The sequence below is a fragment of the Pipra filicauda genome, unplaced genomic scaffold (genome assembly GCF_003945595.2).
Source record: "Pipra filicauda isolate LSUMZ 115617 unplaced genomic scaffold, ASM394559v2 scaffold38_size3968069_pilon, whole genome shotgun sequence".
NCBI lineage: Eukaryota > Metazoa > Chordata > Aves > Passeriformes > Pipridae > Pipra > Pipra filicauda.
The window spans coordinates 1,267,736-1,295,733 of record NW_024104520.1 but is presented as its reverse complement, the minus strand read 5'-3'; the positions used below and the strand labels follow the sequence as shown (position 1 = coordinate 1,295,733).

The following is a 27,998-nucleotide window of genomic DNA, read 5'->3' as shown; positions in this document are numbered from 1 at the left end:
TCATCTGTAAGTTGCTCTCTATAGTAAGAAGAAAAAAAAAACAGAAAAAATTGTGAGAGGTTTATTTTATAGACTGTATTAAAAAAATCAATTTCTGAAAAGCTTTATTACCACAGATAAACAATAAAAAAATACCCCAAATCAAGAAAGTCAGTATTTTTCTCTTTTTTTTTTTTTTTATAAGATGGTAACAAACAATAGGAACAAGTCCTTCAGACTTATGCAGCTAATATAAAAAATTCCATATGCCCTGACATCATTCAGAAGTTAATGTTCACAATTATTTGTATTCAGTCTGAACTGCTTGGTCCAGACTGGAGAATGCAATTTCAGAAAGCTTCAGGAGGGAAAAGCTCTGTAAATGTAAGGGATGGAGGTTATGAAGTATTAACATGACGCTAAATTGCTGCCTATCATGTTTGCAATGGGCAGTTTGCAATCTGTTCATCCTGATGGATTTAGCACAAGGGAATCTGAAGTCCTGGCTCTGCAATTTCTGTCTCTGCCTAGTAATTGATGGCTAATCTGTACCCACAAATCATGTGTTAGCGCCAAAGGAGTTTGGGACCCTGCTCATCTCAAACTGCTCCATTACACTCAGAGGAGCAGTAATAAATGGAAAGTAAGGAAAAGTTGAATGCTAATGAACTAAGCTAGTACAAAACATAGAAATACAATTTCTCAAAAAGTACAAACCCATTTAGTGTCTTAATGAGTTATTGAAAAACCAATAATAAAGATTTTGTGGTTTGAAGCCAAATAAGTATTTTTCCACATTTTTTTCTTTATCCACTAAGACACTGCACGACTTATGATGATCTTCCTGGTTTACTGCAGGAATTAAACATGTTCATGTGGAAATGAACATGTTTACTGCAGAGTTCTTTCCTTTTATGATACTTTGGTCACCTTTCTCAAAAGCAAGAAGTTGTATCTTTTAAACATTTTACTTATCTAGAGCATTAAATAGGTTGAAAATTGTGCTCATTTCATGAAAGTGGAGGATAAATCCTAACTTTAAACAGACTTTCTTATCCTTTGGAATATATAAAATAAATTTCTTCTCTGATGGAAGAAAGTAATTATTGCAAGGGTTATCTCACAATCATATAATTAAGTAGGAATCCTGAAAGAACTGAAAGTAGATGTGAAATCTATAATCTCCTACTGAAGTAGTTTCTGCAGCAAAACGTATTTGTCCATCATTCATATTTTCTTAATACCAAAGAGTTCCAGTGATGGTCAAAATGGAGCTTCTCAACTAAAGTGCTTAATTGGCATTCCTATGAAAAGATGGATAACATAGCTCCTCAAACTGGAAATGGAGATGCTTGCTTCTGTGGTGTACAATGCATCTTCTTTCATCCAATAGTGATGGTATTTTGTATGGCAATACCTGAAACTAAAGAAAACAGTATCAGAAAAAAGAGGAGGTTAGTTAGGTCTTTCCTAATTTATCTCAAATGTTGTAATTTTGGCTTTCACAGTAATGAATTCTCCTCTTTATTACAAAAGACAACAACAGTGAAACTAAGAGGCAGACAAAATAGACGATGCACATCAGATTGTATCGAAAGACCTAAGACTGATACTGGACAGCTGAATGGTGGCTCAGGTACCTGCCCCATGACAGTATGATACAGCAACCTGAGTGAGGTGCACTGGGTCTTACCCACTTTCAGGGAAGCTGAGCCAAAAGCTGCCCTGGAGAGCATTTATCATATTCACCTGGCTGAAGTGCCCCTCTGTGCCCAATTGCATTTCCCATTTTGTACTGATACACAGTGGGACAAATTTGGAAATAATGAAGTGAGGGCAGCTTTTTCCACACTCCCAAATGAAATGCTTCTCAGTAATCATCGATGACACTTTTGAAATTTGGCCTGCATCTCCCAGAGTAACATGTGATGAGTGTAATGGGTTTGTTACTCTCCCTGAGAAGGAAATGGAAATAGGATAGGTCATTTGATGTGTATTTTACCAATAAGGTATTCCATACCATGTTATGTCAGCTCAGATATAAAATAGACGGGAAGGAAGCAAGTGGCCCCTTCTCTTCCAGGTAGCTGAGCGGAGCAGTCGGGCAGTTCCTTCGGGGGAGAAGAGCATCGGTTGTGGGGAAGTATCTTTATTTTTAGTTCTTCTCTGTGTGTATAGTGTTTATAGTATCTTCCCTCTTTGTGTAAACATAAACACCCTTTCTTAGCAGCTTCAGTTCCGTAGGGGTTTTTTTTCCTTCTTTTTCCCCCTTCCCCCCTCCCCTTCCCTCTGGAGGGACTGGGCGCAGGGCCACTAGATACCTGGTGTTCAGCCAAAGTAAACAATGACTATGTATTCAAAGTAAACAATAAATATGAAAATGCTCTGATCTCAATCAAGTTCAGCTTACTTTTTAAGGAACTATACAATGCTGAGGGAGGAGAAGAGGGAGGCAGTGTGTAAGCACAGGATTTCTGTACTTCTTGTTTGCACACTGAGTGAAAAAGCAAATTTAACTTGTCACCCATTCTGGTAGTTCCTGTAGCTGCAGGCCCAGTTACAACGTCTGTCTCCATTTTCTTTTACATTATAAGAGCTGGGATAAGAAGTGTACCTTGGCTGCGAAATCATACTGGAGGCAGCAGCTGCTGAAGTGAGCTAGAAAATGACAAGTGTAGGCAGGATACCATGCATCAAAAATTGATGCTGGCTAATGGAACAGTGGGTTTAAACAGCCTACACAGTGCTCCTTATAGTCCAGTTCTGCCAGCAAGCAGGAGTGCTTCCCTTTGGAGCCCTTTGTGTCTGTTTTGGAGAGATACACATCCTGGCATGCATTTTATGCAGGACCCAATAACTGTGCCAAGTACCCTGGAATGTGCTCAGCAATCTGATTCTGTGAGCTCTTTTGTACTGAGAGGAGTTTTCATTTTAATGTAAGATTAAGACTTGAAGCAGAAACAGAGGAGGAATTACCTTTCATGATACTTAAAAAACAAACGTAATTAAAAAACAAATGTAATTGAGTGCATACACTTCTGAAAACAATTTAAAGCTGCATGAGGGCATTAATCATAGAATCATAGTTATTTACAGAAATTACTGAAAGTATAAAAAAATTGTCTAACAAAAAGAGCCAACTGGCAAACCCAGTAGGTCAGTATATTAGTAGGAACTTCTGCCTTCAGCAGCTTCACTCCATATTTAATGATAGCTTTAACTCCAGTAGTATCACTTCAGAGCACTGAAGCAATGCTTTTCAGAAACAGTGTCAAAAGGATAATTGGAAGGATCCTAGCAATTTAAAATCACATCTACTATTCTTTACAAACACCTGCATGAAAAACAGCTTAACTGTAATCTTTCTCTCACTCCTGAGCACACTCAGTACTTGTCTTTGCTAGAATATTTTATGAGTTTCACTGTTTTCTCTGCATAATATCTATCTTCTGTTGTTTATGTGGGTGTCTTGCTTGAAGACAGATGAGAGAGAGATTCTTTAAAATATGAAAACATTTTTGTAAAGTCACAGTCACATAAGGAAAAGCAGGGGAAGAATATTTTTAGCTGCACTTTCTGTTTGTGCTACTAAGTTCATCAATGATGGCATTTAAAGACCTCTTCAAGAAGGTAGCAGGGGCCTGAGCCAAAGCCCAGGTAATACCCTAGGTACATCTGCACTGAACTTTTCTGGCACTAGACTAGAATATGCACAATCACATTTCTAATTTGCTAGGGGAGTGTTTCCTTAGAAAACAATGGCAGTGATGATACTGTGAATGTAGCTGGATAGGAATCAACCTCTCATACTCTTAGTTATTTACTGTGGCCATGAGGGTTCATGTCTACATGCTTCTCAGATTGTAAGAGAGTAAAAGGACCCATCAAATTCTTCTATTTTACAATTTCTTTGAAAGAGGTTTTCATCTTTTCAGCCATACACATGCTTCCCCTGTGCGTCGTCCCTACCTGTCATCCACATTGTGGTCCAGTGTTATAATCCATTTCACCTGAAGATAAGATCCTGCCTTAAATTCTATGTTCACTGGGAGGCTGACTTGTCTTATCTAACTATACAGCAGCACTGTCACTCAGAAAGAAATACAGAGATGTGAAGCACCTTACATGTTCAAGAATCTCAAAGCTCTTTACAAAGAGAGTTGAAAGCATTGATGGCAAAAGGCAGTGTACTAAAAATCATTGGCAATTGCTGATGTGGAACTTTCATTATCTTTTATGCGGCCTTTAACATGTATACCCATTTTATTAAAAGAATTAATGGGATGTAGGACACCAAGATTGTTTTATCTTTCCCTCAGGGCATTGATTGTCAAAGAGATTGCAGTAAATAAAATGTTCGGGATAATAGCGACTGATTTGGGTGAATTTGATCTAGCATCAGGTCAGAGCATAGCACTGGGCACTTCCAAGAAAAAAAAAGAAAAAAAAAAGAAAAAAGGGAAGTCCACAACAGTTGGCTTTAAGACACTTAGTTTTTCTTCTTTCTTTCCTCGTAAAATGGCAGCACTTCCTCCAGAAACTGTCAGGTCTGTATCAGTCTCTAATTTCCCCAAACAGAACAGTGTTCTGTCCCTAGTCATTCATGAAATCCATTAATGCTGCTTTTGATTCAGACAATACAGTGCTGCTTCCCCTTAAACAGGCACTCAAATGTAAAAATAATAGTTACTGTGAAAATACACAGAGATTAAGTAACCTATGCTGAAGAGATTCTCCTTTGGCAAAGGCACAAGTGCAGAAGTTGTGCATTTTTTATTAACTGAATTAGCTGTCAGCGTGATAGTAAATAATGAAGCATGTGTGTGCATTTCTGTGCATGCACACAGATATATAGATACACACAGACACATGGGGTATAAGTATATTTATAAACATGGCCACATGTGTATGGTCATATGTTTATCAGTGTATTTTATGATCAACAGTATTGTCTTAAAGACTTTAAAATACACTTATAGAAAGAAACATGTCTTTTTCTGGCATGAAAAGAAAAACACAGCAGAAAGTTGCAATGTGTAATTGATTATAGGTATCTCTCCCAATCCACTAACAAGAGGAATACTTCCCTGTTGCAAACTTCAGCAATGAGCAAATAATATGCAAATCAGTCTCCCCTGACCATTCCTGTGGCCAAAAATAATGTCGTTCAGCCTTTCAGCTTTCGATGTGTTGGGTTAAGGGCCACTGCTGAGGCCATCAGCAGGTTCTCCAGCTCAGTAGCAATAATGATGGTGATCAGAGTGATCCTTGCTTTTTCATTTCCTCCTTCTCATGCTGCTGTTACAACTACCACAGCTGCTGTGTAGGCAGCCTCCTGACAGAGAATCAAATGCTGTGCTGTAGTTAATGCTTTTTCTTAGTGCAGCTTCAGCTGGCTGGAAATGAGGAAAAGTGTAGCTCAAAAGTGGTTTGCCTGTCCCTGTCTTGCCTATTCGATCCAGGGCATGCATGGAGGTAACTCTTACCAACTAGACAGAAGCCAGATTTGAAGCAGGGAAGGGTGAGATTGGCACTATCCCAGGAGCTCACTCAGATTTCTAGCTCTGGCTAGAACCCTTCCTTATTTGAGGAGGCTCTTGTATCAGTGGTCTGAAATGCATGTGCTTCAGGGGAGCAGCAGTCAGTGTGATACAAAGATGATCCTTTTTGATCAAGAAGCTCCTGATACATACTTCTTATCTCCATCCCACCTCCTTCTCTGGAAGAAAAACAGGTTTTATCAAGTCGATGTAGTCTAAAACTGTCTTTGTCAATTCTGGAACTTAATCATTTTGGCATTTTTCAGTCTCAGGGCTCAGCTGTTCATGTGCAGCACTTGTAGCACAGCCAGCTCCTCCTTGTTGAGCAAACTAGTCTTTAGCAGCATTGTAGAGACTTTATAGAGACAAACCCAGCACTCATGAGAAAATCTCCTTCCCCAGCCTTGGTAACCAAAAGCACTTCTTGCTAGCAAGCTTTTCAGTAGCTGCAGCATTGGTAGCCACTGAGCCACCCACAGACACAAGTAGTAATGAGCTGAATCTGACCTTATCAAAGGAAGGGAGAAGTGGTTTTTTGGAGGAAGTGAAGCAAAGCTAAAGCAGAAAGCACTTTTGATTATTTTCACAGAGTGTTTAGCTCTGAGACAGTATGCCTTTGAGAAATGTATTCAAAACCTAACATCATGAAAGGCAAGATCTAGATCTAAGTTCCTGCCTCTGCAGCCACATCCTTTAATAATATTTTCACACAATGTCATGTAACACTACAATTCCATGTACTCAGCATTATTCCCACAGATCACATCCAGCTTTCACCTCACTGCCAGCTGTCCCTCTGACAGGAAGACTGAGTTATGACCTGGAAAGCAAGGCTGCTTCTGTACAGTGCAGCATTGAATAAGGCTTTTGGGGTTTCTCAAAACACCTAATCTTCTTTCAGTCACTCACCCAGAGATTAAGGAAAGGGATTGATTAATCCCAAAGTGTCCCAGATCTCATATATTGTCTCATAAAGCAATCAAATATCTGAAAAGTTGTTCCATCTCTTCTTTCTACCCTTTAATACTTAACACTTAATGAAAGCAAAAGGTCATCCCAACATTTACTCCCATGTCTAGCAACACAAAAATTAAATTTGCATGGGAATGGGCCATGACTTCTTTCCCAGCTTCTAAAAGATGAGTTTTGGTGAACGCGACGTCCTGGGTGGACAAAGCACACTAGTGATCAGCCATAATACTGTATAAATGAAGGCACTGAATACAGGTGAGCACCCCCCTAGTGACGCATCCTATTACAACCTAGGAAATGTCTTATTTTTAACCCGAGAGTAAATCTTCTCACAAAAAAATAATTAAGGTGGGCAGGTACATAGCAGACAGGGATATGGGAAGATAAAGAGAGACAGTTGACAAATATCAGTAAAAAAAAATGGTCTAGAACTGAAATGGCTGGGAGGAGTCTCTGAGAAAAGGAAGAAGCTACCCTACAGGAACCCTGCAAAACGCCTGCTCACTGGGAAGCTGAGTCCAAATGGCAAACAGCTGAACTCAGATGATCTGAGAGCTGCTCTCAGTTATGTTCACAGACTTCCCAAGTCATGTTATCTCATTGTGCCTCCTGATATTCTCGTTTTAGAACAGTAATAATAACAACTTCTCATCTCTGTAAGTCCTCATAAGATCTATGGATGGCAACCACTTAAAAAGTGGTCAGTATTTTTAATTAATGTAGTACACCATCCTATGACCCAGCCAGACTCACTCAAACACCAAAAAATTATCTAGCTCAGTTTTTAATTTGTTATGGAGGTACCTCATCTTCTGTCAGCAACGCTGTTGAAAAATTTATTCTTTAGCTCTACTCTCAACGTACAATTTCATCTTCATGGTTCAACATGAAGCAAAAAATTCAAACTGCTCTTCAGTAGATCAATTATTTTTAACACAATAAAAAGATAGCATGACGTAATATTGAGTTTTCAATATAAAATTCCATCCAATTTAAACAAAGGTAAAGAAGGAGCCTCCTTAAGCTTTGAACCTAAAAAATTACCACACACAGTAATATCATCTGTTCAAGTAGCATAACCTTGTCTATATTACTTATTCAAGTAGCATCTGTTCTGTTTCTAGACATTACAAGTATTTTCAGGAAGAGATACCTCTTAGTGCACATTTCTTTCCAGATTATTTCCTTATATCTGGACTTCCTGAAACAATTACTGGAGCACAAGGCCTGGAGAAAGTTAGAAGTGGGAGACTAGTTTTAGTTCCAAGTGGAAACTATCTTCTTGTCATTCCTTCTGACTGGTGTGAGAACATCAGAGTGATCGATTTCTTTAGTTTGGGGAATTTCATCAGCAAGCTATGTATTTAAAATATGGGATTTTCTTCAGAGATCATTTGCAAATTGCTTTTTTCCCTCTGCCCTTGTCAGAAACAAATGTCAGTACATTGCTGAAGTGTAGGACACAATACTTTACACCAGAAAAAAAGTGTCAGAATTTGCACCAGGACCTGCAGGGACACACAGGGTTTAATGGGCTAACACATTTGATGATAGATCACTTTTGGTAGCAGAAGGAAAATTGATTCTCTTTTCCTGCCACCTACATCTTACAAAACACATTATCCAGTTTTTCATCTCATATACTTGGCTAGACAAAGTAGAAATTTATTTTGAGCAGATATTGCCTACTATTACTTCCAAAAATACAAGGCAAAACAGAGTAATCAGAGTTGTAAGATGTTTACTTACCTTCTAAATCTAGAGTTGATCCGCATGACAATGCTCTTGTTCAGGAATTACAGGCAGTATCTTTGTGGTTTGTGCAGTAAGGGGAATCTGTTGTTTGCTAGTTTTCACTATTGAAAGTTAAAATAATTTTTATCCATATTATAAAACAGCAAGTACATCTGAAGAGTGTTGAACTTGAATATGCAAGTTTGAAAATAATTGAGACATATCTGAACATAAGACAGAGATGTACAAAGAGATTTTCAGTGAGATTTCAGTGCCCAGAGACACAGATACATGTCAGAAACTCCTGAAAGTACTAACCATGTTTTGTATTTAACTTCTTCTTAATACCAGTAGGACTACAGCATGCTGATCCTAAGTCTTCCTGGGAAGCAGCTTGAAGGTAGGCAAATAAATTGCTCCTGAAATTTACTGAATAGTGAAAATCCAAAAGCATGCAGATTTGGAGTTCACAGAATCACAAAATGTGCTGAGTTGGAAGGGACCCACAAGGATCATCAAGTCCAACTCTTAGCCCTGCACAGGACCATCCCCAAGAGTCACACCATGTGCCTGAGAGTATCATCCAAATGCTTCAGGAACTCTGTCAGGCTTGGTGCTGTGACCACTTCCCTGGAGAGCCTGTTCCAGTGCCTGTTCCATCCTCTGGGGGAAGAACCTTTTTCTAATATCCAACCTAAACCTTGCCTGACACAACTTCAGGCCATTCCCTCAGGTTCTGATATGAGTCCCCCAAAATACAAAACCCTACATTTGGCCAGTTAAGCAGAAACAACTGAAATTTAGAGTGTGAACTTCCTGATTAATTTTCACTCAAGGGCAGCACAGATTGCCACTCAGGCAGACATGGTGTGGCCTCAGCTCACTTGTCATACACACAGGGGGAGATACTGTGTATCACCATGTTGTTAACAAAGATGACAACATGAACCTCAGAAACCGGAAAGATGTGGTGATGCCTTTAGCACGCTGATAACACCGATCCTGATATCTTGCTGTGATACAGATAAGGAAATGCAGAAATAGCATTGTCAGGCAAATAATGCAGCATTGTTGATCCAGTGCATTTGTCAAAGAACTACTGTAGAACAAAAACAATATTTTACCTCCAGGTCCATCCTGTCCCTGACCATCCATTACTTCTGTAAGCTTACAAATGGATTTCTACTGAGTTGATACCAGGAGGATAAACTGTGCTACTTATATTTAGCTACTTCCCTTCTCCACTGACTGTATCATTTGGGCTTCTCTCTTTACAAATGCAATCAAAAAGTAGAGTTTGGATCTTTGCAATTAAGCAACTGAATATGAAAAGCAAAGTCAAAATAAAACTGGGGTAGTTTTAAAAAAATAACAATGTGTCTTGTTTCACCTCCAGGATGAACCTGGAGAGAATGTGAAGATAGGCTAATATTCCCTTCAGTGCCTGTGTGTAACAGTGTTCTACATGCATGCAAATCAAGCAGAAAAAAGGCCTCTTGTGCATCAGTGCTCTATGGAAAGCATTCAGGGGCTTTAAAAAGCTCCTGAAAGTTACCTGCATCCTACAGATTTTATCCTCCTTTTTATCTGAATAATGAAAAAGCCCCAAAGTGATAATAAGGCTTTGCACTTTTCTCTGGAAATGTTGCATCTCAGAAACATCTAAGTCTCTGCTAAATATTGAATACTATGACAAGCTTTGCTTTTCCCAACATTATTCATTTCACTTGCAGAGGAAAAAACAACTTTTCAGTTATGTCAGGAACCGAGAGGAATCAGAATGAAGTCGCTGATACTTCCATTGGCCAAGATTAAACAAATTTCTCCTTTCTTGGCTTTGCATATATGTGCTGCTGTAAAAGATGTATCTTGCCTGTTCTCTTCATTAAAAAGAAAATGTGTTGCAGAATACAAGGAGGAGTGAATCTGAACTCACTGAGATTCCAGCCCTGACACTACTGAGTCAGCATTTGCTTCTAGTTCGAACCTGTCAACTAACCTGAAGCTGTAGCAACACATCAGAGAGACAGCAGAATTTCCCCTATTTCCTCTAATCATGTAGGAGAGGAACTATTATTGTAATAGTGTAGCACAGAAAACAATACAGGAATTCAAATGACCAAGAGGAAATTTGTCTTGTTGTTTCTTATGTGCAAATTACAGCTGTCAAGCCCACTTATATCAAATGCTATGAATGTCAAAAAGTCTGAACAGTCAGGAAACAATTGCAGGCCAGAAACCCTGAGGTTTTATTCTCTGAGTCCCAGTTGTCATCGTGATACTGCGATGTCCTTCTTTCAGGATGATTTATAAAATTATCATCTATGAAAATTAACTTTGTATTACTGTGAGCCAGTAGTGTGAGACAAGGAATCCTGTATTTGTATCCTAAAATGTAATAAACAAAATTGTGGCTCCATGAGCCAATGGAGTATCACTGTAAATGAGAATATATCTGTTTGAGAAATGTAGAACAAGGCATTATGCTTGAACTAAGGTTGCCCACAGAGACTGTACAGTAATAACAAGATATTAACCATATGATTCCCTCTCTGCATGGTCCAATTCTAGTATAGAATTCCAACACACCTTATGTCACTTTCAAAATAGGAGAAAAATAAACAAGGAATGCCATTCTTACTCTAGGAAAAGAAAGTCTAAATGCAAATTTATAGCGGTAGAATTCTAGTAATATAAACTCCCACTTAAGTATAACTCATTAGTGATATTAATGAAACTTCCAGACCCTGCTGGGCAGATTCAGCTTAGGTATTGAATGCCCTGATTTATACAATCTGATTCCTATGCAACTTGTTGTTTGGGTTTTTTTTATATAAAGTAGCAAACAGTTCACACACACTGGCCTGCTCCCAACAAGCAATTCTGTACCATGCCCCCAGACTGATTTTTTTTTAAGATACAGCTATATGAGAACAGCTGTACATAATCAGTTAGTAGTACTAAACATAGTAATGGTACTAAAGTGGCATAGGGAAAATGAGCTAAGGAAAAGGAATAACAGCAGGGTAAGTATAACTGCCTTCCCTTTATGTGCAACTGAGGCTGATTTAAGCAGTAAGCTGCAATGATAATTCAGCAGTTTCTATCTAAATTCTTTTAAAACACTCTGGGGGTTACTTTCTAGTCCTTCTGATTGCTATTATTAATTTATTACACTGTTCTAAAATCTCTTCTACTGCCTCTTCAGTTTAAGAAAGTTTCTTAAAGAAATTCTTGCAATAAAAGTCTCTTATGTGGGAATCTCACTAAGATTCTCTGTAGCGAACACAAAGCAAGGAAGTGACATTCCTTCTGTGAGTTATTTTCCGTGTGTTTCCACATGTTACTATCAAGTCCCATTGATACAAAATTATTCTATGTCTGGAAATACAGATTAGCCACTTAAAAAATACTTACTTCTTGCACTAAATAAAAAAGCCCCCTCTAGTCTTTCCCTTCTCTTGTGGCTGCATTTAAGGGCAACTCTGTTCTGTCAGTTCATACCATTCAAGGGACTATTACACATAAATACAATGGCAGGACCAGATCCAGAGTCTAGAAAACCTGCTTTATACAGCCCACACTGTAATGTGTTCTTTTTTGCCTTAACAGCACAATGTTTAGACAACATTTATGACCAGAATGCTTTAAAGCACCCTGTCCTCCCTATATGTGCTTACACCCTTGTAGCACCACTAATTTGGAAGTTTTGTAACTTTAATCCTACCCTAGAGAGCATTTTTCCCCTTTCCTCTGGCTGCTGGACTTGATGACAATAATTCCTGAACATAAAGCCACTAACAGTTTCACATAACAGGCATCCGTGCTGTAAATTATCTTTATGTAGAACCGAAGTGACATCAAGACACTAATTTTCTGAGCTACCTAGGAATTGACTCTGATTCTCAAAATATAGGTTTCGTTCTTTTTCATCCCTTACAGTTTTCTGAACTTTGAATAACCTTTCAGTAGTACCTATACATCTTTTCATCTGTATGATATACAGTCACATCCTCTCAAGTACTCATTACTGTGTTTCCAGGGTGGCTGGAAACTGTCTTCAGTGGATCTCAATGTATTGTTTCAAGATTGCAAGCTATGCACTAATGATAGTGAAAATATCATCAAGGGCTGTGAACAAAGGCATCTATAGCTATTTATAATCCATTATCACCGTAGCAAATCTTAAACTTAGCAATTGTGGAAAGAATAAACTCTTCATATGGATTTGACTCCACTTTAAATTACATTGGTATAAACTGTGAAATTGATTGGATTGACTGAAATTATGGTGTGTGAAATCAAGGAATTTTGTATTAAAATAATCTTATTACAGCAATTCATGCAATTAAACATCTTTCTGTGTTACACAGATAGATTGAAGTGGAAGTCACATAGAAGTGAGAATGACAGACCAATAAGGAATTCCTATTATCTTCAGTAAAATCTAGTAAAACTAGATCTGAATTTCCATAAAACTCCACATCAGAAATGCCTTTGGATATACAACACTAAAAATGCCATTGTGAACATGCTGATAAAACAGGTATGGTATTAGTTAAGCTAGTCAAGACAATAGATGTCAGAAAAGTAATTCCTTTCCTGCTGGATGAAAATAATGAGCTCATAAATATATCTCAGAGGTAGCCAGTGCTGCAAGAGCAAGGAGCATAAATTGTACTCACAGGAGAGTTCAGACAGACAAGGAGCTATTCACCCTTTTCTAGGTAAAATTGAAATGCCATGAAATACAGAGTTGTAGAGAGAAATTATTGCATCTCCTCTTACTCCTGAAGAACTAACAAGACAAATAGTGAAGTACTCAAGCCTAGCCAAATTTAAAATCATTTTTTTTATTTGCTGGCTTTGTATTTTTCTTCTTTTGGAGGGAGGTTAGTTTGCCATTTATAGCTATTATTCTATATGTTCATGTTAATATTTTTAAAGATATATCTCCCTTCATGAAACCAGAAGCCATGAAATTTATTAAAGCGTCTTTTAGCCGTGTCAGTAACACAGCTGTAGCTGCTAATTGTAACTTACATGGAGATTTGTTACCAAACCATAACTTCTAGAATCAAAACTTTGAGTTTATCCACACCATTTAATTTATCTCTGCTAAAACATACTACAGTCTCGGAAGACCACAATTTTTTTCCTATCTGAAACACGAAAATTGTACTTTGTGGGAATTTTATCCTAGAAATAGGCTACAAAGTGCCAGCAGAGCCATTTTTTGAGTCCTGTTACATTCCATGCTTTGGTAGCAGATTTTATCAAGAATCATAAACACATGGAGCATACATACACACGTGTACATCTCTCTATACTTTTCATACACACACAAAGCACTCAGCTGCCAAACAAACCTGGCACATAACATGATCAAAAATTAAAAGGAGTTAAAAACCTCAAAGTCATTAATGCAACACTCTGGGAAGACTGGGAGAAGCATTCCCATATGATATATGTAAGTCTTCTTACAGATTTATTGTCAGAATTATTTCTTTATCATACAACAATATTTCCATAACATAAGCCAGACAAAATCTGTGTAGGACCAAGGTAACTCTGAAACAAACCTGAAGCATTTCTTGACAGGAAAGACTTAAAAAATCTTTCTTGACCTTCTCAGGCCTCAAGATTTTTTAAGTGGTTTCTTTTATTTTTATGTTACTTACCAGGATAAGGATGAATTTTAGTAGCAGATATGGTTCTTCTTGAATGTCTGGTACTCTTTCTTCTTAGAATAGTAGAAACTGATATTGCTACTCTGTGTTTATAATCTGTTTTAAACAAAATGTGTTAGTCGCAGCACAGATTAGAAGGAAAGCTGGTAAACCTCTTATCCTTAAACTGTTGAACACCTTGGAAGGTATTAAAAAAATCAGGAAGATGTTGAAATAAGAGGATAAGGAAAACTAAGGGCCAGATGATTTATATTTTCCCTTTCAAATTATTCCTTGCGTTTTTCTATACTGTGTACCTTGAACAAATTTTGGAAGGATATCAAAAAAGCACACGTTCCAGTGCAGGTTTGGACTCACAGTGCTGACAGTGGGATAGCAAGGATGGAGTGCACTGGCATCCTAGAGAGCTGACAAACTATTTGCAAGTGTGGGGTGTTCATCTTGGGAAGCCCAGTTTGAGAGCAAGCTCCACACCACTCACAAAGATAGAGCTGGGTTGAACACCTCTGACTGTTCCTCAGCACCCAGTTCATAAACTCCTCAGTCTTTCCATCATTCTGCTGCTCTCTGAACGCTTGGTCTTGGTGCGCTTATTTCAGATAATTGTGCAGCTCTTATGGTCACCCCTGTTCTACAGTGACTGCAGTCCAGAAGCTCAGCCAGCTTCTGGTGACAGGCTCGCTTTAGTTCTACATAACAGAATTTATTTTTATCTTTTTCCTTTGAGAACACTAAGAAGTTCATTAAATTAGAATTATTTAGGTCATGATTTTCTTATGAATAGCCAGTGGAGATCTAAAATGCTGAAGCCCTAAGCATACACTGTAACAGTTAATGTCAAAGGAAGCTCTGGAAGCGTTTGTGAGACAAGGGAGGAAGGGAAAAGGCAAAACAACTAATTTCTAATCTAGGGCCTTTCTCATGGATCATTTGTAACCTCCAGTAAGTTTATTTGGATATTTTATTTTATTCACTCATGAAAATAACTTAATGTTTCAGAGAGTCTAAGTGTCTGCCTATCAGAATGTCTTGCAAGGTCTCAAGAGGAAATGAATAATGCCATATATCTTAACAGCTTTTGGTGGTGCTTAGAAATTAAGAGAAAAACTACTAACTGAATTACAACTAATAATTATGACAACGAATTATGGAAAAATTCATAGCAGCTGTTTCAGGAACACAGTAATGTTCTTCTGTATTCTTTGAGCACTACCGAAAAAAAGCAGTACGTAGACTTGCAATTAAAGGTTCAGTTAAAATTATATATTGTGATATATACACATCAGGAATATAGCCTTTAAATCTGACTTTATGTGCTTTTCTTTTCATCAGTAACATGTCGATGTTGTTTATTACGTTATATATTATAAATTTAATTCATAAAACACTTTTCAACAATTAACAGAAATATTCTAGAAGCAAATCAGTAATTAGAAGCCTCAAAAGGCATCTTTTCCTCCCTGCTTGTGTCCATGATGATGCTAAAAAACATGCATTTAATAGACAACTGATGTTTAAGAATAAAGGTATTAAAGAATTAATCATCAGTACTTACAGTTGTTCATCAAAAATAAGATGTTATGACTCAAAGCATAGAAAATCCTAGAAGTGACATTTATAAGTAGCTTTCAGATTACAAATATAAGTCTTTTAAATTAGAGCACTTAATAGCCCGCTTATAAAGACCTAATTTACACTTTGTGGGGGTTTTTTATACATAAAATAGGTCTCAGAATTTGGTTCTAACAATAAGTAAAAGATCATGTATTTTAACCAAGATAATCTGGTAAGGAGTTTCTTGAATTGGGGTAGGGGGACACAAATTTGACATTTCAATCAACTATTTTGCTTATTCATTAAAAATATATGCATAAAGTATTTACATTATGAAAAAAAGTCACAGAAACATTTGGGGGGGGGGAACTCTACTTCATTCTGTTCAGTTATGATTAAAGCTATACTCCTATTGCTCTTTTGTTACAAAACTGCCTGTGGATACGTCAGGATGGTGAGGGAAATGGATATGGCTTATCATTTTTTATTATTCCTGTGACCAGAGTCTCCACTCAGCACTTCTGAACTACAAGGGGAATGGACATGAGCCTGATAATAGCAACTAAATGCTGGTTGTCTGGAAGTGTTCTGCCCACTCAGGGCTGATGCAGGCAGAAAGTCTCAGGAAATTGCTGTGAAAGCACCCAAGCACTATTCTCTCAAGTAACAGGTTAAGTAATATTCTTTTCATACAGACGAAAGGGAGTGTGCTCCTTGTACCACCTCCCTCTGACTTGGGAAGAAAAACAAGGACCAGCAGCCGACAAGTGGTCCATTTTCCGCATTGCTTTTTTTGCAGAGGACTTGATTGCTCAAAAGTCTCAAGCTCAGGGTACTCCTACACTTTTGTTCTTGATTTCCTCAATTGCTAGAAAAAACACCATAAATCTGATTTCAGCCTGTATCACAAGTGAATTACATAGGAAGAACCTGTCTTGACTGGTGAAGGCATAATGCAGAAACAATCATTTCAGTCTCTGAACTTGGGGCAAGTTCTTTCAGAGCAAAGTTCTAATCACTTGGAATAGTCAATAGTACTGGTTCACAAATCACAGCAATGTTTTCTTTGCTGAAATAATAGCAAAGAGAAAAAATCTTATCCGGGATTAATTCAGCTCTGGGGTTAAGAAGAAACAGCTTGGTTGACCTGTAGTGGATTATACCACCAATGAATTTAGACAGCCAGTTTTTAGGACAGACAGCTGAGTGCATATCTCCTCCTATCAGTCCTGTAATTTTTCTTGAACATGACCTAGATGAATCATCTTCAGTAAGAAAAAAAGGGTATTTCAATCTGCTTATATTGGTCATTGACATTTCTGCTTAAAACCTTCCACAAAGTTCAGCTGTAATTGTTTCATCTACTGAAATCAGTGTGAAACCAGAAGTACATATCACTATGCAGCATAGGCCACCAAGCATCTGTCAAAAACCCCACAGTTCATTCACCATCAACAAGGTTGAATTTGCATCCACAATTCAGAGGTGAGAGGTGATACTGTCAGTCATCCAAGTACTTCAGTCCCTCTCTAAGAAGCTTCTACCATCTGACAATTAAAATATCAGTGTCTGAACTACAGTACTAAACAACAGTTTTGTAATTGCAGATTAACTTTTTTTTACTTACAGATGTTTTTATTTTCTTGGATTATTTTGTAGATGACAGTTGAAATAGTAAGCACAAAAACTACTGGAATCATAGTGAGCCAAATGATCTTCGTCATACACATTGGATCTGTCCACAAAACATAGAAGAGATAAAATTAAGCAGCAGAGAAAAGCAGAACATTCTATTTTGGTAGGGTTTTGGATCATGTCTATCCCCATAGATAAAAACAAAACAAAACAAAACAAAAGAGATTATGCCTTTTTCTTTCAGCCTTCTTTGGTTTTTGAAATTAAATTTCCTATCTAGAATTTAGCTTAATTTTCACCTATATTTATCTCCCCACAGCTGAAATAGTTACAGGTAGCTAAGTGAATGAAAACTTTTCAACTCAGCCAGGAAGAAAATGCTTCAAAGATCAACATTTTTATTTAAGGTAGAACAAGGGTAGAACATGTCTCCTCTATCTGGATGGAGCACAGAAGGAATTGGTTCACTGTCCAGTACTGGCATTTTCAACTTCCTGGTCTATCTTCATATATAGGAGAAGATTAGATTCTACCTTATATAGAACATATTCTATAGGAATTTTCCTATAAAAAAGTGAGGAAATGCCACCTACAGGAGCTCTCTGGGGAGTTCTTTTAACTAAAACTGCCTTGGGGGACAATCCCATGGGACTGGGTGCAGGAGGTAGGCTGCTCTTTTGGACAACAGCTGCTGTAGAAATGCACCCACATTCTGCAGGGAATTAGTTCAGTAACAAGTACAAGCCAGAACTATATAGGACAAAGAAAGGATGTGGGGAACTTTCCTCTCTGATTGTTTGAAAGACCTTTCAAACTATTTTGGCAGCTGCATTTCAATGCATACCTTAGCACTGTCAAATAACTATTTTAAAAAACAAATATGTTACTCAGACTCATAAAAAAATTAATTACAGACTGTAGCCAAACCACTGTTTCCCTTTCCTTGACTTAGAATAGTATAATTAGACCTCCATCTTCCCTGAAGTATCTTCTCCCTTGAGAGCTCATGTGATAAGTGCCAATAACCCCATGGCTCTCTGAGGCACAGATCATCCCTCCTAATTCAGAACTAAAAATATCTTTTATACAGTAATTTAGGCTCCTTTCAAACAGAGCATCCTACCCCATCTTGTAGTGACTTGTAATGACTTGTGTATCAGTCCTCCTCAGTAAAAGCCCTGAGCTTTGTTTTGAGGTAAAGAGAAAAAAAAAAAAAAAGGTGTGTTGTTAATATCTATTGCTAATTTGAGATAACTACTACCTCAGTAAATCAGCATTAGCAAAGGGTGGTTAGCTCAAAGTACTAACACAAGTTAGCAGGGCAAGTTACAAATTATGCTCCTTTCCTAGCTAGACCTAATTATTTTTTTAAAAAATCAGCCCTAAGCTGCCCTTTCTTCTCTAGGATTTTACCTGGACTTACTTAACATAGGTTAAGCCAATGCCAAAACACGTATTTTTTTCCAACAAAGGTGCAGCATAAAATGCATTTGCCGTACAAAAGCAAATTAATGTCATAATTCAGCAATTTCCAAATGACAAGTGTTGCATATAGACAGAATGGAAGTTGTGACCATAGTCAGGCAATCCGTTAAAAAACTCCTGCAGCACAAAGAGAAATATAAACACTGCAGGCTGTCCTCAGGGAAAACTAAGCCTAGTTCAGCTGAACATTTATCTTTTAAGCACACTGTAGTGAGGCTGTACAGTAGGATATTGCAGTACTACACTAAGAAAAGTCAAACCTGTCTCCTGATCCTTCTACCACTGAAGTTAACAGGGATTTTTAAATTTACCTCCAACACAACAGGGTTATGCCATTACCAAGGAATGGAAAAATCTAATTCCAGGTTTTTTCACACGTGTAATTTCTGAGTCTGTTGCTGCTAAGCAAAAGACAATGTACAGACATTTACATTGCTGTATTGCTTTTAGAAAAAAAAGAAGGCCACAACTAAATCTGCTTTAGATCACTATCAAAACTGTTAGTTGTCTACTAACGATGGTCTTTTACTAAGGGATAATCAAAATAGTATTCTCTTCTTCTGAAATATTTAAATACTTTCAAATGATTGCTGAAAGCAGAGAACTACCTACTAGATATTTTTTGCAAGATTTGTTTCTCTTTTTCAAGATTGTTTCTGGTTTGATTTCCATTGTGATTCTCTGTTGTAACTTACATTCCACATAAGACTTCAGTTGCAGTGAAATATTCATACAGTCATTTTGGTCTTCCATCATTGCCATTAGACAAGAATGATTTAGGTGTTCTTTGGCTGCATTTCCTCCTCCGACTATAGAATTGTTGATGTGTATTATCATCAGGTAATAAGTATTATGCTCTACTTCTTTATTGGAAACTGTAGAGAAATTAAAATATTTATAAAAGTAAGCAACATCTTCTGTTTTCACTTCAAGGTTTTGCTTTTGGAATTAAAAATTAAAACAAAACTGTTTTACAACAAGTGGTAGACCAAGAGACAACTCTCAAGAACAGTAAGTTTTCTGTCTAATTTGCAAAAACATATAGTTGGTTTTTACATTATTGGCTACAAAAAGGACAAATGGATACTGAGCAGATCTGAAGAGCATTGATTACCTACACAAATAGCATTTCCCCTGCAATTTATAGCCCCTTTCTTGCTTTACTATCAGCTTCAGAGGTTTTCAGGTTTTTGTTGGTTCTGTCAGTTGTCAAAGGTAACAGGCAAAAATCAGGCTATGAAAAAAATAAAACCCCAGTAAAAGCCACACAATGAAGTGTACACAGTCTGTCTCCTATCAGTTGCAGAAGGTCCTTGTTTCACTTCAAACTACACAAGCTGTGAGACTTGCGCTATGTTAACAAGAAACAGGTGAGAGATATTGTAAAAAGTGTTGAGTTGTACAGGTATAACTGCCAACAGTTTGTCTACATATAACTTTTTGTATTCCATACTTGTTAAGACTGCTATTTTGTAATAAGAACATTTTGCTGTTGGAAAATAACTACATTTCTTATATTCAGGACTTGGTCAATTGCCCCTGTTGCTGACAATTTTAGAAAAGCAAAATACAGAAGTATCCTCTCCCCTTAAAGTTTCCAGATATTTGCAAGTGTATATGGCACAGAAGGAATGTGCTGCTACTACTCTGAAAAGATGTGGATGTTGCTGAACTCTTCTCTGTACTGCTGTGCCATTCCTTATTCAGTGCTGCTTTTTATAAAACAAGCATGGCCATTTCTGATACTGCACAGTTGTGGATATCATAGACTACAAACCCAAAAATGGTTATTTCTTATATTGCTGCCATCTGAATAGTTACCAACTGAATTAGTTCTTCAGATACTTTCTCACGCCTATCTTCACGATACCAGCAATCTACAGATAGAGTTCCACAATGACATTTAAAAGTAAATTCAGCATGAAAAATTATCATAAAGTACAATTCCTTAAAAATAAATTAAATATATCAGAAAATTTAGCAAGATTAAAAGAACAAAATTGGGGTTATAAGAGTGTTCATAAAAGCCAGAGGGCAGAGGTCGAATTTACAACAGAAATATTCCAGGTGGCTGCTGGCTAAGGCACTCTTCTCACAGCACCTGCCTTCCAGACTAATAGAAAGCCCCCTAAAGAGAATGAAATAACACCCCCCCTCACCCTGTTTTATCCAAGATCTTCAAAGGAAAGAAATCAACATTTTGCTACAGACATCCTTCACTGACAGCCAGGAACAAATGCTACTGCGAATCTGGCATAAAACCTGCATTTTCTAGTCATGCAAAAACAAGCTAAAAAAAGACATTGTTCATAGATTTGCAAAGACCATAGAGAACCACTTTCTTTTAACTACCAAGTAAAAACATGTCTTTTATTTTGTAATTAACTGCTTCAAAATTAAGTATTTCTCTTCAATCACTTACTTTTTTTAGCTACTGACCCTGATCCTTGATGATCAGCGTTCACATCCCTCTTGGATTCACACTCTGTGTGTTTAGTATGGGACTGTTGTTCCCTCCCGGAGGACTGGCAAATACATGGAATATTTTGGAAATCAGAATTATTTATAATGGCCTTCAGCAAAATATTCTGGTTTTCTCTTCTTTGTTGCACTGCTCTTTTGCAAGAATTCTTAAAAGTGCAAAGGGGAAAAGTGGTGTTATTCGATGAACAGGTATCCATGCATGACACAATTACAGTGTTAGCTGTAAAAGAAAGAGTACTGTATCAGCAAGACAGTCATAGAGGACATATGGACAAATATGTACATTGAAATGCCATGTAATGAATCCTTCAACCATCTTACCTTGAAATGCACTTTTTTTCTTGAGGATTATGGCAGCACATTGAATGCATCATTTTTAAGAGAAAGCACGCACAATGTCTTCCTAGAACCTAAATGCTGGATTTTATTTGCTGAATTGCAAGAAATCTCTTGTAATAGTAACTTGAATTTGCAGTGGTGTCTAGACACATTTCAAAGCTGCTCCAATTTGATTGTACTTGAAAAGAAGATGAAAGCACATATGTTTGGAAGGGGAACATAGCCCTAGAACTGTGCAGTTGCAAATCTCCAGTACAATTATGTTCTAAAGTAGCTATGAAAACTTTCTTTCCAAATGACATTGAAACCACACAGTGAAAATACACAGAAATGCTGCTGAACCCTCCACCCACACCCTTCACATTCACTTATGTTCAGTCAACAAACAGAAATCTTAATTATGACTATTAGGTTTGGTATTCATAGTGAAATTTCAGCATGAAAGTACTGTAGCTAGAGTACATTAATGCAGTTCTGGCAAGCAGCAAAAACCACAGAGTTAATTATTAATGAGTGTCATTCTGTCTTCCACATAAAAGTAGAACTTTTTCATGCAAATTTTTACTTGTGTTAACTTTGAACTATTTTTTCAGTATAAAAAAAAATAAGAATAAAAAACTTCTGTGACCCCAACATGAAACATGTATTATAAATACAAATAACCACTTCCCAGAGTTGATGTAGCACTAACCTACAGTTTTGTAGCTGTGTTTCCAATTCTAGTAGTACCCTTGTGTCTGTATGAAGAGGAAATTTTGCATCGAACTCCCATTATGAGCAACTGGAGTAATATGTTCATAAGTCTTTATGTATAGAGAGCAAAAGATAGCTTTTAATTGCTCCAGTGCTCAGTTGCAATCTGACAGCTTCAACAGGCCACCCGTGCTTGCAGAGCAGCAGGCTGACCTCAGAAACAGTTCAGTCAGGATTTTCAGACAGGATACAGAAATAAAGTCGAAAGTCCAATGCCAAAGCCAATTATCTTCACTTTACTAACACTATTATGAGAAAGTCATAAACTCCTTATAAAACCATAATAAATTGAAATGTAAAACACACGTCCTATGCAGGAAAGAAAAAGTTAATTTTGATAAAAAAGGAAAAATGTCAGACAAAACTTAAGGTTTGATCTTTCCCTGAGGCAAGAAAAAACATATTCCTCGAAATGCTTACAATCTGATCCACACAACCTGGCATGGAGCAGCCTCCTGAGGTCAAATTCTTCCAGCTGAAGGGGATGTTTTGTGTAGAATTTCTCTATGGAGATGAGCCAGGAGGAGAAATTGAATGCTTACTCCGCTCTCACGGTAAGCCCTGTGTGCACCTGGGCAACCAGTCCAAAACCACTGCTACAGCTTCTAAGGACAACTAATCATAATTCCCTAATATACCCTTTTCACCAAGAAACCTGTATGTGGACTTGAGAATCTGCTGACAGGGCTGTAACAGCAATCTATGTTCAGCACTGTGAAATCCACCTTGAACTTCACACATGGCTAAACAGGCTCCAGGGCTGCCTGTGAGCCATGTTGTAGGTGTGGAAAAGGCATGTCACCTGAGTGGAAAAACTTTGAATGCTGTTGTGTTAGGAAAGGTGCTTACCATCTTCTTGAAAGATCTCTACTGAGAAAGCCAATCAAATTATGATCTAGCATAGGTAAAGTTGGTTTTTTTTCCAAGTCACAGGACTGTGGCCTTTCTAAGGAGGGATCTATATTGTTGAGCACTGTTAAGAAACACTACAACAAGACTAGACTTTCCCAGTGGATCATATGGCAGACAGAGAGCCATACCCATAGGAGGCTTGCTCCTTACCTCAGGACTGGGAAGTACTCTCCCAAGTGTAAACATAATTAGAAATATGGAAAGGGGTTTGTGAAATCTGAATGCAGGCAGCCTGAAGAGTTAAGAGGATTGCTGAGATAAAACCATGCAAAGTACCTTTAGGAAAGTGCTTTATATTGAAAGACCTGCAATCTGCATGCTTAATGTTAGGAAGTTCTGTGATTATCAAATTCTTTGACTAAGCCTCTATTTACAGGGTGTTTTTCCATAGAAAATCCAATTCCATTAAAATGAAATTATTCACAGGGAAGATTGGAATTTGTAAAAAACTTGCTTCCCCTTAAGAAAATCCCAAATATTTCACTTAAGGTTGGTTTGACTCTTTTTCATTTGATCTGATTTTGAATAAATGCAGCAGTATATACAGTTGCATTTTGATAATTTCCTCATGGAAACTATAGTCATTACATAATATTGTAGAGATACAAGGCCTACAGTACAAGCTGGGGAATACACAATGGATAGATGAAAGAAGATACACTCCATCAATTAGCTGGACCCAGGGGACAGGTCTGGGATTGAAAGCACCAGACTCCAAAACGACCACCTTCTGCCCTAAAGCAATGTAGTTCAAAGGTTCAATGACTTGCAACCAAACAAGTGGGTTGCTTTACAAATATAAAGGAAACATTTCACTTCTGGCAATGCTGAAATGTATTCTTTTGATAAATTTTTTAAAGTTTGTTTTTTGCAAATTGATTTCCCCCTAAATTTTTGTCTAATGAGAAATTTCCGTTTTTATTCCCTCTCCAGAATGAAAATAAAGGCTGGAACTTCCCCTGGGATAAAACATCCAGTACTTAGGAAGTCTCTGCCACTAATTTAGGAACCACTCACAGAGGAAGATCCAGTGACTGTATTTCATATCTCAAAGATTTGCAACAACTCTGTCTGCTGAAGCCTTATGGAGTAACCAGCAATTTGAAACATCTAACAAAAATTCTCTACATATTAGGTTTGTCACAAAATCTGAAATAAAACCAGTTTCCAATGAACCGGAGACCCAAAATCCTTAGAATTTGTTAATAAATCATTCAACATATTTACTTTCTCATGTAATTCAAACATCGTTACCCAGTCTGTTATATAGTCACAGAGTTTTTAAAATATCCAAAATACAGTAATAATTCTCATTTCCCAAATATAATTATATACTGCTCCAAATATAATTCTATTCTGCTCATATACTTCACAATCTTATTTTAGACATGCTGCGATTAAGATTTTATGTAGATATCAGAACAGCAGCGATCACACTATTGCAGCATAAAGCATCTCCAATAAGTGCAATCTAGGAAAATTACTATGGAAAAAGCTTTGATGTTTGACAGTAAGGTTAATGTTTTCTTCTAGTAATAGTCATGTCATTGTTTATTTGTGTAGTCTGTTTTAGCAAATACTTTGATTGCTTCTGAATGGAGGTAAAACATTAATTATTCCAATATCTTAAAGTGATTTATCAATGTTATGCTATTCAAAACTTCTGACAGCTTACCAAGTTTGTTCATTTATCAATTATAAAAGTCCATACATGATATTCTAATTACTGGCATGTTTATTCTTTGTGGTTACTGAAAATAGAACAAATATAAGTAACCTAATCTGGATATATTTTGATACTAAGTATTTTCAGAAAATTATGTTTCATAAATAAATTATTTCATGATGCCCGAGAAAACAAAACATTTGTCAAAGGGATGCTTTTTATTATAACATTTATCTATTCAAATGCTTACTTAGGAAGGGATCTGACAAAACTATTTTAATATTAATTTATTTATGGATTTTTAAGAAAGCACTCAATGCATAACTTACACACGTGTATTTTGCATTCATCCCATGTCCAGTATCAGCCCTTAGGGTGTATTTGACATTTGTGCTAAAAGATTTGCACTGCTGCTACACCTATTGCACTCTATTTTTTGTCAGGTTACCACTGCATATCTCTTTCACAGACAGCATCTCATTACCGGATAGTAATTGTACAAAGGTTTATAGGCATTTAAGTATAAAAACTTTTTTAAAGTTTTTTTTTAAGACATAGGTACCTGGTATAAAAGGACATAAGCAATTTAACTACCCTCTTCATGATGAAGGTAGCAAAAATACAGTTGCATAGAAATACTTAACAAAAATTTTGCAGAGTCTGTAAGTGAATGACAAACTCCTTTCAAATTGTCACATATAATTAACTGTGTTTATTAAAAATCTCATAAAAAGAGTCTATATCTTTTTCAAAGTCCATATGAGTGCAGCATCCTAACTATCAGTTTTAGGAAAGCACGTCTCAACATTTCAACTGAAATCAGACTTCAGAATAAATAAGTCTTCAGAATAAATAAAAGCTGATCACTCACCTTCATGTATTTTGAAAAATTCCGGTAAACACAATATAAACACGGTAATTATTCCTAATACTAATTTGAAGATTGCTGGTTTTCTCAAAAGCAAGCACATGTCACTGAAGCGCTACCATCTAGCACAGTGGTGGCAACTTCCTTCCTGTTTTAGCTTTTAACTTAGTGCAGACTTTATGCAAAATAACATCTATTTGTTTCCTTTTCTTATTATGACTTTCCTTTTTACTTCTTGTTGCATTAAGCTGCAGAAAGCCACATTTTGCTCTTACGTTGGCATAGATGGGGATGATTCAACTGAATATACTGAAGATAAAATGCACGGACTACAATGAAAATAAGAGAAAAATCATGCATGGAAATGATTCTATACATTTGGGGTAGTTTTGTTTTAAGAACCCCCTAATAGCCACTTTCATATACCTTCTAAACAGTAAATTAATTATCTTTGGGGAGGAATTTTGTTCTCATTTGACCAAGAAGATTTTAAAAAAATGAATCAGACCCTCATTATAAAAATGAGTCAGAACCACATGAGTCAGATATGGATATTTCATTGTTTTATTTATATACATATGCATTGGGGCTAGGGGGAAGATAATGTTATGTAATACAAGATCTTTGAGACTTTAATAGACTATCCATTTGGTCATTACAATCTAAAATTTCTGATCTGGCAATAAGTGATGGGCTAGGTACAATGAAATGAGTTGTTCATATTATCATTGCTGCTGTACTCTTAAAAGATAACAGATGTGTTGCCAATCTGTCAAGTGTCTTCAGTGTGTATTTTACTATTCATTACACCACAAGAAGACTGGATAGAGCCATTGCTATTTCTATACATTGTAATCACAATTTTTCAACTCAACTTTCGAGTTAAAAAAGTGAAGTATTTCATTTTGACAATCACCATGATATTCCATAAATTCTTCTTGCAGATGAGACTGCAAAGAACATTTCTGAAATGTTCTGAATAAAAGTACTCTGAATAATGCATATGTAAAAAAACCCTCAAATTTTGACTCAAATATTGAGTATATAAAATATAAAGGATTTTATTAATTCAGAAAGTTGTCTTCTGATGTGTATTTTTCCTACAACCCATTAAATATTGAGTACTACCCAAACAAAGCAATGCTGTTGAAATTAAAATAAGAGGTGCTCTAAAAAATTGAAACACTCTTCTTGTCATCTAGTTATCTCAGAAGATGAGTAAGGCAGGCAGAAGTATTCATTCTATGGAAAGAGACTTAATGAAGCTGCGGGGAATAGAAGTTTGTTAATATGATATTTTAAATACATCGCTTTTATGCAATGAAAGCAATGAAACCAAAGCAAAATGAACTGATTTTTTGACAGTATGGTGGAACAGAAGTAACAGGATACAAAAAATCATAGATACGAATTTAAAAAGTAAAACACTACACAATTTATGTCATCCATTAGCAAATTAGCTCTACTTTGTTTTTGCCCCTTAAGTATCTTCTGTATCAATTTATATTTTCCTGTTTTCAAGGTTGCGTGGTGTTCACCCATCCTATCTGCCCAGAAGGAGTGTAGAAAATACTGGAAAACAGCAGGAAGACTATGTCAAGTATCTGTCCCTTTCTGATGTAGTCAGACTGTCATCGCTGTTGGTAGTGCCCAAGGTCAAAATAGAAATTGCCCTATAGGATCCGACCCAAGTTCAGGCTGATAAAGTATTAACCTGTGGAATATGTTGAGGTTTAGATTCTATAGAAGAAGGCTTCCAAGAACTCTGCAGTACAGATGGGGAATATCTACTTTAGGGCTACTGTGATGGCACATTTTAGTTTCATTTCTGAGTTCAGAGGGCCCAGATGTGACCTGTCTGCATGTTCCCCAGGGACACCTTAAGTTTTAGACACTGCTATCCTCAGGCAGTTCAGCATGTGTGGCCTGGCCACAAACAGACCTGGAAAACAGATTCCTTGGGGTACGCTACTCTCCACCTAGCTAATAATTTTTACACAGCTGGAACAACTGGTACCTTTGAAAACCCTATCCTTTAGTCAAGTTTAGTTCAAATTAATCATTTAAAGCCAGTCAGACTGAGAACTGGCAGACAGGCAAAGCACACAGCCACACAGGCCATATTTCCATGCAGAATTAAACAAAGCAAGAACTAACTATCTCATTACTGCATCAAACCTGCACCACCATGCCTCAGCAGTGGCCTCGTGCACCCTTACATGCTGTCACACAGCCTATTAATTTGGAAAATCATTCCATCTCTGGTAGGCAGCAGTCCCTGGTAAGGCATTGTTCGACGAGGGCAGAAGAGGCTGTGTGTGTTCGCCCGTGAGGCGGTGAGGAGCAGCTGTCTCCGCACCACACAGGCACAGATTCCTGAGGGGAGG

General features: G+C 37.0%; 1 protein-coding gene across 1 annotated transcript; it reads right to left on the bottom strand.

Annotated features, from left to right (window-relative positions):
* On the bottom strand, window positions 1-27,972 carry TMEM156 (transmembrane protein 156). The gene is made up of 8 exons (XM_027746775.2): window positions 27,326-27,972; window positions 25,615-25,940; window positions 21,012-21,293; window positions 19,285-19,464; window positions 17,097-17,204; window positions 13,907-14,011; window positions 8,241-8,347; window positions 1-1,402 (listed from the first exon to the last, which is right to left on the bottom strand). Exons 2-7 carry the CDS (start codon window positions 25,712-25,714, stop codon window positions 8,250-8,252), a joined length of 873 nt encoding a protein of 290 aa, XP_027602576.1. The 5' UTR covers window positions 25,715-25,940; window positions 27,326-27,972; the 3' UTR covers window positions 1-1,402; window positions 8,241-8,249.
* Window positions 27,973-27,998: the final 26 nt, after the last annotated feature.